The sequence below is a fragment of the Bombina bombina genome, chromosome 5 (assembly GCF_027579735.1).
Source record: "Bombina bombina isolate aBomBom1 chromosome 5, aBomBom1.pri, whole genome shotgun sequence".
Classification (NCBI taxonomy): domain Eukaryota; kingdom Metazoa; phylum Chordata; class Amphibia; order Anura; family Bombinatoridae; genus Bombina; species Bombina bombina.
Window position 1 is genome coordinate 227,641,042 of NC_069503.1, and position 18,814 is coordinate 227,659,855.

The window sequence follows — 18,814 nt, forward strand, 5'->3', positions numbered from 1 at the left end:
CTCCATGCTTCCCTAATGTAGAGACTCCTACGTACGTTTCAGCCAATAGGGCTTCATCCGAGTAGTGAGTTGCCCAGCCCTGTGTTACCCACTGCCAAACCTCCTAAACATATTTTGTATCACTAAAAAGCATGTTGGCATTCAGTTCTAAAATCATGTGCCCTATGAGCCCATCTCTTCTGGTTATTATGTTGTTTATGGGATTTAGGGCTGTACAAACTAGAACATATTTATTACTTGATAGGGTTGAAGACAAGCCATTTTTGCTGTGTTCCTATTTTTTATATTCTTTATTGCTTAATGACTTAAAAACAACACATACAAAATAAAGTATGCTGGTGGTTTACTTTTTGCACATTGATCATATAGTGATGTGAAAAAAAAAGAAAGACAAAGAGACTTGTTGATGTATTTTATTGTGAGAGAGGGAGCTTGGTAAAAAACTAGAAAATGGCTATGATATAACAATGAACATAAAAAGTTATGCTTTGTTTGTTTTTCCCTGAAAAAAAAAAAAAAAACAATAAAATAAAATACAAAAACAATAAAAATATATGAATACAGGAACAAATTGGCACAAAAATGTTAAACATTGTTCCCACTTCTCAACACTGTAATTTAAAGTTACTCTAATTTGGCTTTCTAAGGACGATTACCTTTGTGGTAATTAGGCTTCTCTGGAACTGCAGAGTATTTTGCCATTAGTAACACAGTGAGTTTCAAAACAGTTTTCATACTAAAAGCCACATAACTAACATCACCTGATTGCGACTGTAAATCTATTACATTCCTGTCTTAAATTACCTTTTTCTACAGTCCAAGGCAAGTATAAATGTTAACATAACACTGGTAAATCAAATCTCAATGCAAGAGAACCATTTGAATCTCTACTTTAAATCTTATCAACTTTCCAAAATTTCATACTAAAATATATTATTGTATTAATACAAACTACAGTTTTATACACTAGACTGTGTAATAAATAAAGAAATATAAAAATAAGACACATAAATATAAAAGTTATCTAAAACTAAAAGGTACATGTCAGTAAGAAGGGTATTAATACTGCCAGGTTTGAAGACATACAGTACAAAAAAACGTTGCACAGACCTAAACTAAAAGAACGTAAAATAATACTGATAGGTAATTTTTGCTAACACCATCAATAACGGGGTCCATAATAGTTAGCATGTTTTGAACAAATACTGGCAAGGACTTATTTCCATTAAAAAGCAACAAAGAGAAAAATACACTTAAATAGTCTGAGTTTCTATTAGAAAAGTGGTAAGTAACAATCAAAATAATAAAATAATACATCTAAAAAAAAAGTATATATATATTTGTAAAGATGGATGTTTTATACTATGGAATAAAGTATAGAAAAGTTAAAAATGCAACTATTATAGACCCCACTCTGAAAAAAAGGCAAATATTTGCCTTTAAAATACTGAAATGGCACTTACAGCACAGAAGTCTTGCATAAGGCCAAGGAGATACATAGCTTTATATCCTTCATATTCTACTACATATTCAAGCAACTACAAACACTGATTTTTGCTATATTTCCCAGAATAAATGGTTATTCCCTGCAATTAGAGCTTCATGAAAATCTTAATTACATTTTAACCACATTTATAAGAACACACCCTTTACTTCACTTTGTTGTTTTCTTAAGGCTAAAAATATGCTGTAAATTATAATTTGCTAACTATATCATCTATAACTTTCTACCTTGACTTGGATGTACAAAGGTAGTAGATACATTTAAAATATGCATTATTTGTAAAGGAATTCTGTAGTGCAGAAGTTACTCACATTTTTTATAAAATAAAATACTGATGCAAATTTAGTAAATGTATGAACGTTAATTAAAAAAAAATACAATAAAAATTTCTCCCAAATGTACAAACTAGCCAACACAGTCATGAAACATAATACTGATAAAATAAAGGATCCAGATGTGTATATGAGCAGAATGAGTAGGTTTGTTTAAAACCTGATTATGTTTAGCTTCTGAGTCATTATTTCTATATATATATATATATCTTTGACGTTGCATGTAACAAACTTGTTTCCTAAATTTTTAAAATTGCTGTGAAAAATTACTAAGTTTAAGATTTCAGGCACACCTGGATTTTTTAACACAGTAGTGAACAGAAACCACAGTATATAAGCTACTGTGTTTCAGAGAAAAGCATGTATTATATAGAATAAAATTCTTAATTTTATAAGACTTTTCCATTTTGGAAAAGAGATCAGCTAAGTTTGGGTTATGTCACTCTCAGACACATTCTGTTCTGTAACTTCTTCTTCCAAACCAGTTTCTTTATTTACACATTCTTCTTCCATCGAAGTATCATCTAATTGTTCAGTTTCATCTCCTATTTCTGCCTCTTCAATGTCATGCGCTATAACACATTCTTTTTCTTCCTGTACATCCTCCATATCTTTCTCATCCTCCTCTTCATCCTTCTCACTGTCCTCTTCTCTAGTTATGCTCTCACGCTCATCAGAGTCTATCTGAGACGGAGACACTTGAGAATCTACATGCTCACTGCTAAGGTTCTCCTGCCCTATCTCCTCCAGCTCAATACCATCACGTTCCTCTGCTTCTTTCTTGCAGTATGAGTAGCGATGATTCATGTGCTGGGAATAGGATCCGGAGTGTGAAAATCGCTTCCCACATTTGTCACATTGGTAGGGTTTTTCTCCAGAGTGCAATCTCATATGTTCAATTAAATGATGCTTGTGTTTAAATGCCTTTGTACAGATTCCACACTCATGTGGCCTTTTACCTGTGATAAAAAAACATTAAGTTTAGATTTTGTTTTTATGTAAAGCAATGTACACAACATATTTCACCTCATATGATATATAGGCTTTTTCATTAAACACTTAACCAGTATAGTACATAGTTAAACATCAAGCAGGTGAAACACTTTTTTCATATGGCCTTGGACAAATTATACTATTGTTGAGATCGAGTCCTATATTCTATATTGCACTGTGGCTCGTTCATCTCCTCCATGTAGCAGAGGTTTTGGAACTTGCTTGATTCATATCAAACAGTAGCATTTAAACATGGTGTTTTTCTCCCCCTGAATAAAATGTGAGATAAAAGCTGTTTAAATCTAACTTGAATCTAATATAGATGTTTCAGTTGTGTACTTCCTACTAAAGCTCATCAGCTGATCGGTAAAACTGCGCATGGCCAGTCAAATCAGCCTTAGCAGAAAGTACCTACTAGCCAATGAGCTTAGCAAGAAGTACCTGCCAGCCAATGAACATTAGAAGAAAGTGCCTACTAGCCAATGAGCTTAGCAAGAAGTACCTACCAGCCAATGAACATTAGAAGAAAGTACCTACTAGCCAATGAGCTTAGCAAGAAGTACCTGCCAGCCAATGAACATTAGAAGAAAGTGCCTACCAGTTAATTAGCCTAAACAGGAAGAACACAAATTATAAAGCTACACTTGTTTCAGGTTAAATTGAAATAGCTTTTATTTCACCATAATAACGGCTCCTCTTTCACAGCAATGATATAAACAGTGTTCCTTTATCTAAGAACTGATACACTGAGGAAAATATATCCACTGCTTATATCACCCTAATTCACTAAAATGTAAGGATATCTTTCTGCTTTAGTGAAATTGCTCTTTATAACAATGTAATGCCCTAACAAATGAAGCCATCTTAGTACATAATCTTTCATTTTTAGAAAACAGAAATACTTATTTTCACTGACATTCAAATAATATGCTTTATGTGTCATGATTTCTCTTTTACGTTAATGAAAAACTAACATATTTAATTACAGATTTATAAGAGCTGCAATTATATATAATACACATGTAAATATTTGCATTAAAACTGTAAATAGATATTGAATCTAACAGAAAATTATTGTTATACATAAAACATCTCTGAATTGCTCATTGGCTTATGAGGACAACTTTTAGATCTCCCTTGGTAGCACAATCGTCCTTACTGACATCATCCAACATTACATTATTTATGACATTTGTGCTGAGATAAGTGGACTTTTTACTAGACAGTGTAAATGAGAAAGGTTCAAACAGGGAAGTAAGTCAAACTCAGTATATATAAAATGCACCCGCACTGCAGAACGGCAATGAAGAAAATCTCCCTCCTCTGCCGACTTCTTGCATTACAAATTTATGACGCACTCCAATTCTTCCAGCCTCAACCTCTCCAATTATAACTACTTTTCAACTATTATTTCATTTATGTCCTACAATCCTAAATGTCTTTTCTCTACTTTTAATACCCTCATGTGCCTTCCCTCTCTTTCCATTGCCCCTTCTCGCACAGCACATGACTTTTCAATACATTTTAAAACTAAAATGAACTCCTCCTACCACAACAATATCCACTCCTCACAAATCACTGCAAACTTTCAAACTCAGCCTACCAAAAAACTCAGCACATTCACTGTTACAGAGGAGGAGGTTTCTGCTCTCCTTCCATCTTACTAACTGTCCCCTTGACCCTATTCAATCACAACTACTACCTTCCCTTTCCCGTGCTTTACACCCATCCTCACACACATATTCAACCTCTCCCTTAAATCTGGTACATTTCCATCATCCCTTAAACACGCTCTAATTACACCTATTCTTAAAAAATGTCACTCTATCCAGCTTCCCCTCGTCTCTAAACTTCTTAAGTGGATTGTTAATAAACACTTATCACACTTTCTCATATCTAACCATCATCTCAACCCTTTGCAATCTGGCTTTCACCCCAACACTCTACCCAAACTGCCATCACCAAGGTGACCAACAACCTGCTTACTGCCAGGTCTAAAAGTCACTACTCCATGCTAATCCTTTTAGACCTCTCTGCAGCCTTTGACAATGTTGACCATTCACTGCTGATCCACACCCTTTAATCCTTGGGTATTTCTGACACAGCTGTACTGTGGCTCTCTTCCTACTTTTCTAACCGTACCTTCAGTGAATACTTATCTGGCTCTTCCTCCTCCCCTCTACCCTTCTATGTTAGGGTAGCTCTAGGTCCCCTTCTTTTCTATCTACACATCATCTCTATACTCTTTAATTAAGTATTGTGGGTTTCAGTATCATATTCATGCTGATGACACCCAAATCTATCTTTCTGCACCAGACATTTCCTTTTCCCTGCTGACTTGTGTCACCAGCTGCCTAGTTAATATCTCATCCTGAATAGCTTCTCACTACCTAAAGCTGAAATTCTCTAAAACTGAACTTCTATTTCCTCCCTCCCCATTCCCCAAATCTCACTTATTGTGACAAACTCTGTAATCATCTCTACCCCTCAGGCCTGCTGCCTTGGGATCACATGACTCGGAACTTTCTTTTGCTCCCCATATTAAGTCCTTAGCTAAATCCTGCTGCTTCCACCTTAAAAATATCTCTAAAATTCGTCACTTCCTCGCTCAAGACACAACTAAGATCCGCATTCACTTCCTTATAATTTCCTGCCTTGACTACTGAAATTATGTCTTCTGTGGTCTCCCAAGCTATTGCCTGCCCCCACTTCAAGCCATCATGAATGCCTCTGCCAGGCTCATCTTTCTTAAGCATCGCTCTACATCTGCTGCACCTCTTTGCCAACATCTACACTGGCTCAAAAATAAAACTCAAAAATTTTACCCTAACACACAAAGCCCTCACCAACACAGCACACTTTTCAACCCTTGCCCTCCCCTATGTGCATGACCTACTTCTCTCCTCATCTCTAATCACTTCCTCACAGTCTCGTCTGCAAGACTTTTCTAGAGTTGCAACTTATCATATGGAACTCCTTGCCTCACTTAGTCAGACTTTCCTCTAGTCTCAAAAACTTTAAATCTTCCTGTTCAAGGATACGTCCAACTTACTTTAAGATGTAAGCTCATGAGTAGGGATGGGAAAAAGTGAAATTTGCTTGGTAGAACAAATAGTGCTGTGGACATTCATTTTGGACAATCGAATGTTGATAAGAACGAAAATCTATTAAAATTCAGTAATCAAATGTTATTTCCGGTTTTCGAATGTTACTTTTGTTTTCAAATTTTCATAATATCCACATTTGAAATTTTTAATGTAACATACGATTTAGCAAATACTATTCAAACGTTCAATAGTTCAATGCGGTAGGGAATTTGGTAAATTGATACATAATAGATTAAAATATATTTATTCTAACTTTTCTATTTTGAATATAGCATTATTAGAATATTATGTTTAAAGAGAGTATTAGAAATATACAAATATACTGATTCACATTTTTTGAATTTGAATATTGCATAATTCTAATATTACATTTAAAGATAGCATTAGAAATACTATTACATTCAACAAATGTTAGATATTTTTGCAAACATTCGAAACAAACAAACGTGTTAAAATTCATTTTTCAAATGTTGCAAAACATTCGCCCATCCCTATACATGAGTCCACCTGCCTGTCGATCATTTTATATAATGATGGTTTACAGCTGACAGTGACCCAACGGCAGGGTCCTCTACCTTTACGATTAATGTAATTGTCTTCTCATTATTCTACTACATAACTGAATATGTACAATGTATGTATATGTATTCTGTTTATTGTATTACATAGCTTTATACTTAATGCTGAGTGATATGTTGGCACTTTATAAATAAACAATAATAATAATAATAATAATAATAAAGGTAAGTTACAATGATTGCTAAAATTGTTGCCTGTTTACATACCTGTGTGTTCATACTTATGTCTTAGCAGCGAGCTGCTCTTTTGGAATATTTTATCACATAGGTCACAGGCATACAGTCCATTCTCTGTTTTCTTTAATTTCTTTTTTGGTGGAGTGGAATCCGAATCATTTTGATCTTCCACATTTGAGACCCCTTCTGAACTTGTGTCTTGCCTTTCATCCTAAAATATAAGACATTTATGCAATACTTAAGATGTATGCCTCATATGCACTGTATATAAAAATAGCTGTTTTGAAAATAAATATATATATATATATTTAAATTATATATATCAGCAATTAGACACGGCATTGAAATAACCTAAAAAAAGACAATTGTAACTGTGTTAGCCAATCAGAAGCCAAGTGTTAATGAGCTACGTAATCACCAGGCAAAATTCACTATGAGGTCTCTCCAGCCTCACAGGCTCCACCAGCCCCTCCAGCTTCATCAGTTAGTATGCTATTCTATACAGCTGATTCACTAAAACAGAGATAGGGTAGAGTTTTATTGAATCATCTGCTAGAATAAATAGGAAAAGGGAGAGCTATTAATCCATATGGTAGACTGTTTAGTAGGTAGCAGAAACAGAAAACCTCAAGATATCTCTGCATAGTTAAACAGAGAATGCTATCCTACAAAAGTGTTCTCCTTTATCAACATTTGTTAAGCACTTACAAATACTTTATTCAACTGAGATTTACTTGAACTCTGATTCACCATATTGTTTTTCTTTTAAAGGCATATTACAACCTTGTATTAAGTTATAGTTTAACCTGAAGTCTGATTTTTTACTCAGTGCATGAATATGTTCTGCAAGTGAATGAAGCAATATAATAACAATAAAAGTAATAGTAAAACTAAATTGAAATGTCTCTTCAAAATTGCATGCTCGGAATCACCAAAGTTTACTTTTGAATTTCATGTCCCTTTAATTTTCTATACTTTATTGCTTAATAATTGGATTTCAATATTAAGCACTAAGAAATATCCTATTCCTTTTCCTGTATTGCCTATATCTGGATTATTGTTTTTCTTTGATAACAAGCCAGTTAAAGCCAAAGTAATACAAATAGATTAGACTAACAGTAATTACATAAACAACTACAAACAAAAGGCAGGAATACACTCCCCTTGAGACAGCATCTCTTCAATATGTGTATAAATGTGCACCAACAAATGACTATGCTAAAGGACAGGTCATACTCTTACTTTAGCTTTAATTTTTTTTATTTTAATGTTATACATATAAATTATCACACACACACAGTTGCCAACTGTCCAGTTTTTCCAGGACAGTTTCATTTTTTGGTTTTATGTCCCTGTCTTTTCAAGGAACAGTCTAGTCAAAATTAAATTTTATGATTCAGAAAGACATGCAAATTTTTTTTTTTTATAATAATTTTTATTGAGGTTAAATGCATAATACATGACAAAGAAAATAAATAACATCATACATTTTGATGGGAATACAAAATCACGCCCAAGACCTCGCAGAGGAAATCAGGCCTACCAAAATGAATACATTCAACCTCATATTTTCTAATTATTTCCTACTAGAGACTAATTTAATGATATAAATGAAACTTATTTGAAGCCTGCAATGTGCATAATACCTAAATTAATAATAAAAGAATGAGCATAACACCTGCCTGGCTACATTTACTATACTATCATAACTGTTGAATATATGAATTTATATTCTATACTATGTTTTATAACATACTTAACACATAAACTTAACATGGTGACTTATTGAAAAAAGGAAGGGACCTATCATTGGTCTCACTACCAAATCGTTAAACCATATCTGCTACCTTAATGAAATGAAAACCGTAACATATATGATAACATTCTCAATTGCTAAAACCCAATGAGCATCTAATAGATATATATTTGAATAGCAATTAAAGTCAAATAGCAGTATCATTAAGGAGAATTTGTTTGTAATTTGTATAGCTCTATATTGCTCTAAAAATAATAGTGTTAAGGGTAGTAAGCAGAGTTATTTATATGACTGGGTTTTTCCAAGTATATAGCATAGTACTTATAAATGCTATGATTCTGAAGGGAACCGCAAGTTAGAGTCTGGTGCAATCATGAGGAACCCGAATGCCATATGATAGGGGGGAGGGGGAGGCGAGGGGGGTGGGGGGTGGGTGGTAAGATGAATTAGTATACAAAAGTTATGTTGCTAAAGAGCCAAAAGGCTCAAAAAAAAAAAAAAAAAAAAAGGGAAAGAAATTAGAATTAGGAAAGAAATAGTATTGTCTTCTCTCTCCCCTCCTCACCAAGTGCCCAGTAGTACTAAATCGGTATCTCTGAAAGGGAATATTAAATATTCAATTTTTTTTATAAATTTTGCCCATTTATCAAAAAAGGATTTTATTTCTCTTTCTAGTTTAAGATCTGTAGCTTTCTGTTCAATTAAATATTGTTTTCTGAGATAGTTTTTAACTTCAGTGATTGATGGTGCTATCTTGCTTTTCCAGTTTTTAAATATTAAATTTCTAGCTGCTAAAATGACTAGATTTACAATTTTAGAGTCCGTATAATTATTATTCTTGTCAACTAAAAAGACGACATTAACCAAAGTCATTTTGAGAGGGATAATTTTTATTATATGCTTTTTTTTTTTTTTTTTTTTTTTTTAAATTCTTTTATTGGGATAATTCCAAAATATACAAAGAAAAACATTAGAAAAACTGTCAAATTAACATCAAATGTTACAATAGATAATTATTTGTTACAATTAGACAATAAGATTTAAAAAACAGTAGGACTCGAGGTTGATTATTATTACTGGATTAGATGACAGATACCAATCAGCCGACACTCAAAAATAGAGGCATGCAGTGAATGTGATTGTGACGGGAATGACCGTTGCGGGAATGTCTATGACCTCTTTCTGACTGTCATGAGGTAGCCCTGTGGAGTAAGTGTGTTTAGAGTCTGAATGTAGGGATATTGCATACGGGAGTGCATTTTATAGTAGGTTAGTAGGGTTGAGCTGGGGAGTAGGTTACTGTTGGCTATTGATATATTCTTCCCATAGAAATGATATGTTGTGAAATTCTTCTACCCGTCTAGTGTTGGTGTAATGGTATTTCTCAAGCTGTAGAAAGTGTGTCACCCTGGATTTCCAGACTGCGGGGGATGGCAGGTCTAGTTTTTTCCAATTAAGCGGGATTAATCTTTTAGCAGAGTTGATCATAATTGTGAGTAGTGTTTGTTTTAGTTTGCAGGAAATTTTGGGGAATTTGTTGAAAAGAAAAACCAATGGGGTAAACGGAAGTGGTGCGCCCATAGCTTTTTCAATCTCTGGTCTGAGGGAGCACCAGAAGAATGATGCTGTCGGGCATGTCCACCAGATATGTGCGAAAGTAGCTGGCTCTCCACAATTCCTCCAGCACATGGTGGTCGTGTTGGGGAATATATGGTGCAAACGAGCTGGAGTGTAGTACCACCTGCTTAGCAGTTTGATATTCATTTCCAGCATCGAGATGGATGATGAAGCTTTTGTCATCTGGTGAAAGATGGTATTCCAATCTGGTGGGTCCAGGGCAACCCCTAAGTCTTTTTCCCATTTAGCTACATATGTAGGGGGTGTCAAGTGAGACACTCGCGATAGTATTTTATATGTTAAAGATAGAATTCCTCTCTGTGGGTGAGAGTGAAAACATATTGCTTCAAATTGAGAGAGTTGTCTTTTAAATTGGTGTCTGGAGGTGTGTGTTGCTAGGTAGTGTTTCAATTGTGTGTAAGTGTACCAGTTTCGGAAGTTAGCCCCGAGGATATCACATAGTGTCTGTTGTGGTTGGATTCCGCCTTCATTATATAGAAGGTGGTGTGGGATTGAGCTTTGTAGAAAAGGGGTGAGTTGGGATGTGTCGGGAGTTCTTTTCAGGAATGGAAGTGGTGTGTTTTTGCTAACTGGAGTCAGAGGGGAATATGTGGTGGAGACTGTGGGATATTTCTGGAGGATTTTGTCCCATTGTCTGAAGGTTTCATGTACTAGTCTAGGGGAAGTGGGAAGTAGTTTACGTTGGGCGTTAGGGATCCAGCAATTACCGCACAGATAGTGGCAGTCTGAGAGTGACTGCTCCAGCTGTACCCATTCCTTGTTCATGTTGTGTTTGCACCAGTCAGCAATTCGCGTTAGGAAAACTGCCTGTCTGTAGCGCAGTAGATTTGGGGCTCCGATCCCTCCTAGCTCCTTCGGGCGGTATAAGGTGGAAGTAGCGATGCGAGGCCTTTTATGCGACCATATGAAACCATTTATTTGTTTTTGTAGGGAGAATAATAGACGGTCAGGGAGGGGAACTGGGAGAGTTTGTAGGTAGTACAGGATTTTGGGCAGGATGATCATTTTAATCGCGTTGATTTTTCCTAGCCAGGAGAGGGGTTTACATTTCCATGAGTTTAGGGTTGTTAGGGTTGTTGAGTTGAGGGTTTTATAGTTTAGGGAGACTATGGTTTCTATAGACGGCGAGATGTATACCCCTAGGTATTTTATTGCTTTAGGTTGTATGCGAAAGTGGTAGTTTTGTTGTATTTTCTCTATTACATTAGGGTGTAGGTGTATGGCCAATAATTCGGATTTGGAGATATTGATTTTAAAGTTGGAATATGATCCGTACGCTTGTAAGGTACGTAACAGGGGTGGTAGCGATGCTTCAGGATCCTTTAGCGTTAAGAAGATATCATCCGCATAAAGGGTTATTTTATATGTAGCAGATCCGATCTCCATTCCAAGAATATTGGTATTGTGCCTGATGTGGGAGGCAAGCACCTCCATCGCTAGTATGAATAAAAGTGGAGAAAGCGGGCAGCCCTGTCGTGTTCCGTTTTTAATGTTGAAAGGGGGGGAGATAGAGTCATTTAATTTAATTTTGGCTTGTGGATTATTATAAAGTGCAAATATTTTCCCTATAATTTGTTGTGGGAAGCCGAATGTGTGTAAGGTTTGTTTCAGAAAAGACCAGTCTAGCCTATCAAAGGCCTTTTCTGCGTCCATGGCTAAAAATGCTGATGGGATCTTTTGGGTGGCGGCGTATTCCATAAGATCTAATATTTTGGTGGTATTATCCCTAGCTTCTCTAGAGGGTGTAAAGCCAGCTTGGTTAATATGTATGATGGAGGGTAAGATTAAGTTTATTCTGGTAGCTAAAATTTTCGCGTACAATTTTACATCAAAGTTCAGAAGGGAGATGGGACGGAAATTCATAGGTGTGTTTGGAGGTTTGCCTGGTTTCGGAAGCACAACCACCTGTGCCTCTAGCATTGTAGGTGGGAAGGGGTTATTGTCGGCCACTTCATTGAAAATCATAGTTAGATAGGGTGTCAGTATATCCGAAAAGGTTTTATAATATTTGGCCGTAAAGCCGTCTGGCCCTGGGCTTTTTCCATTTTTAAGGGACTTAATAGCTGTTTGGACTTCTTGAGAAGTTATTGGGTTATTAAGTGAATTTCTTTGATCTTCTGTCAGTGAGGGTGTCGGGAATTTTGTGATATACTCGTTTAGTTTGGCAGAATGATCTACCGTGGGGCTTTCGTTGCGGAGATTATATAATGATGTATAGTATGCGTGGAAGGCCTGTAGAATATCAGGAGTTGTCTGGAATGGGTTCCCTTTAGGGTTTTGTATTTCATAGATATGTGATTTGAGTCTCTTTTTTTTTAACGCTCTGGCCAGAAGTTTGCCGGATCTATTATTTTCGAAATAAAACAAACTATTAGTTTTTTTGCGTTGGAGCTGGTATTCTATATTCAAGAAATTATCTAGTTCTGTTCGAGTGGTCTGAAGTTCGGTTAGTAAATTAGTGTTTTCTGGGGATCTTTTATGTGCGTGTTCTAGCTGTGCATATCTTGCTGTTAGGTCCTGATAAAGCTTACGGTGAGTCTGTGTGTAGTGGGCCTTTATCTTGATCAGCTCTCCACGGAGTACACATTTATGTGCTTCCCAAATTACGAAGTTGTTTTCTATCGACCGGGAGTTTATGGAGAAGTATTCCTCTATAGACTTGGTTAGTTTAGGAACCAAGTCTGGGTGATCTAAAAGGCTATCATCTAATTTCCATTGGTATGGGGTGAGAGGGATGTTAGGCCAGGTGAATTTGAGTTGAACAGATGAGTGGTCCGACCAGAAAGTTGGAATTATCTCGCATTTATTTATGTGGGAAAGACCGCTCTGATTGGTAAGGATGTAATCTAGCCTACTGTAGGATTTGTTGGGATGGGAAAAGAAGGTGTAGTCTCTTTTCTCTCTGTGTAGGAATCTCCAAGTGTCATAGAGCTTTATGTCTCTCATTCCCTGCCAAATGGTTTTAGAAAGTTTTCTGGGGATTTGTATGTTCACATTGGTGCTATCGATTGTAGGCTGCAGCGGTACATTGAAATCTCCGGATAAGAAGATCGGGCCTTTAGCTAAATCCACTATTCTAGTGAACATTGTACGGAAGAATGGCAGTTGATGGGTATTAGGAGCGTATATATTTATGAGTGTTATGGGTCTCCCGTGCAATAGCCCTGTCAGGCCCAGGTAACGGCCTTCTCTATCTGCTGTCTTTTGGATAATGGTAAATGGGACAGATTTGTGTATCAGGATGCTCACCCCATTTTTCTTATTCGGGCCTGTGCTGCGGAAGTGTGTGGTGAAATGCTTCCCGAAGTATTTTGGCATGTGATGTGTTTTAAAGTGCGTTTCTTGAAGGAAGAGAATGTCTATGTGTCGTTTTGATAAATCGGACAAGGCCTTAGATCTCTTTATTGGCGAGTTAAAGCCTTTGACATTTTGAGTCAGAAGGGTCAGTTGAGGCGGTTTGTTAGAGGTCATTGTTCATGGTGTGGGGTTGTATGTTGCTGTGATATGATTGAGTGGTGGGGCATGTATTGGCATGTGGCTCGAGAATAAGACAGATGTTTTTGAACATTGCAGCAAGTGATAGAATTGCGTTAAACTGGGTGCTTATCAAGTAACAATATGTCCAACTAGACAAAACACACAAAAAAAACATTTCAAACAGAATAAACAAGAAATAGGCTCTCTGCCTAATATAGGTCATTTCTGAGAGCGCTCGTGGAGGGGAGAACTGTTGGCTAGCCCTTTAGGTGAACTTAGAAAAAGCTGTTATCTCTTGTATTAGAAATGATCAAAATTTTTAGCAGCTCAAAGAAATAGAGAGTATAACTGTAGGCGGAGCACACGTAATCTTAGTGTAGCCCAGCCAGACTTTTCATAACATAGAATTATCTTCAATATCAGACATGTGTACATAGGTGGCAAATAAATCTTTTAGGCATAACATTGTATTTAACCTAACTTTGCTTTATGCATAAACTGTACGTCTGTTTAAGGGGTATATTTTCTATTTGCTAGAAATACGATATGCACCCGCTCCCGACAGCGACCGCCATGCATATATTCCTGTCCATGGTTTTCATAGAAGGTGAGGGTCAATAGCGCCTCCTCCAATTACATGCATTACATGGCCATCGCTGCCGTTCACAGATACACACCACAGGACCAGCTGAATTTAGCTAATACATGGAATCTGTTATTACGGTCAACACTCAGACAAACTGAGGCATACTTATCGTAACCTTAGGGTGAGAAAAAAGGAGACACTTTCAAGTTCAATGAGTCAAGTCTTTGTAAGTCTCATGATGTTGTGATGGAGTGGGTGGCGAATCTGGATGCAGGTGGGCAAATTGAGCTTGACTAGAGCCCTGGTTCCGCTTGCTAGCAGCCATCTGTTCAGATGTGGATCTGTCTCCAACGTTTCTTAAAGTTGAGGGTCCAGGTTTGTATTGTACGTTGGAGTCGGATGGGGGGTCTATCCCCAGTAGCTTGCAAAAGGAGTCCATTTCTTCAGGAGATCTGCATGTCAGTCTGGTATTATTTCTGAGTACCCAGACCTGGGTTGGAAAGCCCCATCTGTATGGGATCTTTTTGTTGCGTAAGAGTGTTGTTAAGGGGCTGAACTCTTTTCTGCGCTGTAGAGTTTGTGAAGCCAGGTCTTGGTAAAATTGGAGGACATTGCCCCTGTATCTGATTGGTTGTAGTTTTCTTGATTGATTCAGGAGCATTTCCTTTTCGAGGAAGTTTTTAAAGCGAATGATAATGTCCCTTGGAGGGGCAGTGTCCGGGGGCTTTGGTCTAAGAGATCTATGGGCTCGCACCCACTGAATGTCTGAGGTGCATGCAGAATCCTTTATTTGTTGGAATAAAGACTGAAGGTATACTGGGAAATCGCGGGGAAGAACACTTTCAGGGACACCTCTGATTCTTATGTTTTTCCGACGGCTCCTGTTCTCCAGGTCCTCCAGTTTTTCCTGGAGTGTGGAGATGGTTTCTTGGTGTGCGGCCACTTGGTCTGTGAGGGTTTGGACATCCTCCTTTATCTCATCTTGGTTAGTTTCAAGAGAATCTACTTGTAGCCCTATGGTGTGGATGTCTTGTTTCATACCCGTTAATTCCTCTCTGATGCACATGCGGACAATATCCGCAATGTCTTGTTTGGATGGTAGACCCTGAAGAATATTTGAAGTAAGGTTAGCATCTTCATCTTGTGAGATAGATAGATTAGAGGGTTGGCGTTCTGTAGAAAGTCTCTTTTCTTTTGCTTCTGCTGTATCTGTGGTCTGCATGTAGGAAGCAATAGTAGATGTTTTAATTGCGGACGATTTTAGGGGTTTATCCTGCTTGAGTCTTCTGGATGCCATTATGGTTGATTTCAAGGGGGATTGGACGTGTGGAGTCACTTTAGGAGTGGTCTCAGGGTTTTGTCGTGTGTTACAGGTGTTCAGCGGCGTCACCTAAAAGAAGAGGCTGTGGGGCTTTCAGGATACGGATTTGCAGTGCTGACTCTGGTGTCAAAGTGATTCCCTGAATGTCCTGCAGGGATATTGGACTTGAAAATAGCTTTATGGTTCAGCACACAGTTCTTTTCCTTGTCTGATATAGTAAGGTTAGGCCAGTTTTATGTTCAGTGTGCGCTACCGTTGCGCCACTTCTGGAGCACTTGCCAGTTGCAATATGTATAATTACAATGACAGCATGCTGAGAATTTTATAAGTTGTAGCTCCTTGGTGTGATTAGGGGCTGCGAGCAGGTGTTTTATTGTGTTCTTTATCCCCCAAGAGAAGTCCACCTCTTTTTATTTGCAGTGAGAGTTTTCCTTAAATGAGTGAATAAACGGGCTTCACAACCTGTCAGTGTTTTTTAAACAATTACATGCGTCCCAGCAGGTAGCTTGAGCGATACCACCTAAAACCTTATTACAAAACACAGAATGTGTGTGCATATGACCCTTGTCTCCTAATGGGTGTATTGATCTGGGGACTTAGGGCAAATATGGCAGCTGCTGTGTTTCCGGGAAGACACTTGGCTATGTATCAAGGTAGGCTCAGGGTTCTCAATCGCCCTTCCAGTTTTCCCCAAATGAGTAGGAGTGTGTTTTACTGTTGAGGAGGGTGGGTAGATATTGCCCCTATTACGTGCTTTAATTGCGGGGCTTGCGGCTTGCGCGGCACTCACAGCACTAACAGTGATCCCGGCAGTGTCAGTGATGGCGGTCGGGTCACTTCCGGTCCGGTCTGTGTGTTCTCCGTGGCGGCCGATCAGAAAGGGGTATAGAGACGCAGTCCTCAGTAAAAGGTATGATCTTGAAGCCCCCTAAGTCACTTTTGTCCTCTAGTCTTGGTCGGCTCGTTTCTGTTGTAGCTTATCTCTCCTGGCCGGACATAGCGTGGTTCGGATAGTATCGTTTCTTCTGCTCCATTACCGCATGGCTGGTGAGTCAATTTAGATATCATGGGCTACTTTAGTATACCCATAGTAAGCGTGGCTGCATTTGACTTGAATTGTGCAGAGATAGGATGGGATAATAAGGGTTTTAAGGGCTGCCAGCACGGAGCTCCGGATTTACGCTGCTCTCATGGCAGCAGCCGGCTCCGCCCCCCGAGAGGGATAATTTTTAATGACTTGTTTAGCCAGTATTCTAATTTATACCAAAATTGTTTAATTCTTGGGCATTCCCATAACATATGGACTAAATCCGCTGCAGAAAGGCTGCATTTGGGGAATTTATTAAAATTCATGTTATACCATCTGTAACCCCTCTCCGGTGTATAATATGTTCGATATAAAAGTTTTAAGTGTGATTCTCTCCAGGTCTCAGCCATGGATGCTTCCAGCGATAATTGAATTGACCTGGCCACTTGTGATTCGCTATTTACGTTAACCTGGTTTACCCATTTTTGAGCTATACTCATTAAATTTTCATCTCCTTTGTAGGAAACAAGAAGATTGTACCATGGGGCTATAGAGAAGAGACCTGTTCTATTTAATATTATCCAGTTATCCAGCTTGCCCCATGTCCATTTCCAATTGTGTTTATTGATTGATTGCCATGCGTAATGCCTAGTTTGTAAGTACATATAAAATTCCTGATTTCTTATGTTAAATTCCCCTTTCAATTCTTCAAACAAATTAATGACACCTGATTCTTGCTTAAAGAGATGAGAAACTCTCGTTAGTCCTTGACTATGCCAGCGAAGTAAGATTTGATCTTGTGTTCCCTCCTGGAACTCTGGGTTCCCTAGGAAAGTTTGATAAGTTGGTATTTGAGTATTTATCTGGATATGGGAGCCAATTTTCCCCCAAGCTATAAGTATCATATAGATGGTCTTCAAATCCTTTATTTGTTTAGGTAATTGTTGGAGGGGGATGTGCAAAAGTGCTACTGGCGAGAACGGCTTTGTCACGCTTTGTTCAAGATCATAATCCGAAAAATGATTTGATTCTGCGATCCATGCAATTTTAATCAACTTTCCTATTTACTTTTATCATCAAAAATCCCTTGGTGGTATTTTTGAAAAGCTAAGCCTAGCTAGGCTCAAACTGATTTCTAAACCATTGAAAACCGCCTTTCAGCTCAGAGCATTTTGAAAGTTTTTCACAGTTAGACAGTACTAGTTCATGTGTGTCATGTAGATAACATTGTGCTCACTCCCATGGAGTTATTTAGGAGTCTGCACTGATTGGCTAAACTGCATGTCTTTTTAAAGCAGTCTGCAAAGGCTTAGATACAAGGTAATCACAGAGGTAAAAAAATATATTAATATAACTGTGCTGATTATGATAAAGGGATTATCTATCTTTTTAAACAATAAAAATTCTGGTGTAGACTGTCCCTTTAAGTCTGTTCCTTGTTCAATTTAGTCTGTTTAGTTTAATAATATTGTGTGCATTGCAGTACTCCGACCACAGAAGTCGCTATGGCTTTTAATTTTACTCTTTTCTCATTACCAGTCTCTGTTACACTTCTGTGGTCTTCTGTTACACTGAAGTTTAGAAGTGTATAGTCAGGTGTAAGGGATGTGATATACAATAGCAGGGGGGGCAGAAGGTAAAAGGTAATGAAGGAAGGCATCTCAATAGTATTGCACAATTTGAAGCACGTTTAATTGCATTATTTATATAATGAGATTCTCTCTGTGTTGGGACTGGAATTCAAAGAACATACAAAAATACAGATTTACTGGGGCATTTCTAAGTCTATTAACCTACTGCCCATAATCACTGCAGCAACAAAGATCAAAAAATGTTTTACCTCATAAACTTTAAACTTTTAATAGTGTTATATGAAAAGTATAACATAAAAAACATCCATCCTTCACATATCTACACATATTGTTCTTCATTGCAGCAGCCTGAAGAAAATAAACATATTGAGGTGATATCACTAATTTCAGGCTCTGTAACATCTATATAAACTATTGTGCTTTGTAGTGTCCTTCTATACAGATACTGAAGGGTTAATATGTTAACCCTTGCTTGCTAATTTTGGTCTTTGCTGTAAAGAAATCCTGTGTATGCTATTTACATGCTTGAGTGTAAGAGAGGGGATGAGGAGATATAACAGAGACAATTGAAAACATTCCAATATTTTAGAGCAATGTTATTATTTTTAACCTATGCAATGGGTTTAAATACAAAATGAAAGCTTTACTGCATTCCAGCCAACGCTTGGCATTGCACAGGTTGATATGAGGCTTGTGTACAGCTGCTAGGCCACTGAGGTTGCCTAA

The 18,814-nt window shown here is 37.5% G+C and overlaps 1 protein-coding gene across 3 annotated transcripts in view; it reads right to left on the bottom strand.

The window, feature by feature from the left end:
• Window positions 1–398: 398 nt before the first annotated feature.
• Window positions 399–18,814, bottom strand: part of ZEB1 (zinc finger E-box binding homeobox 1) — a 288,560-nt gene continuing 270,144 nt past the window's right edge. For all 3 annotated transcript variants that reach the window (XM_053713869.1, XM_053713871.1, XM_053713870.1), the window contains exons 8-9: window positions 6,722–6,902; window positions 399–2,795 (exon numbers count right to left, since the gene is read on the bottom strand). In XM_053713869.1, coding sequence (XP_053569844.1) covers window positions 2,260–2,795; window positions 6,722–6,902 — 717 coding nt within the window. In that variant the 3' untranslated portion in view covers window positions 399–2,259. The remainder of the gene's footprint in view (window positions 2,796–6,721; window positions 6,903–18,814) is intronic.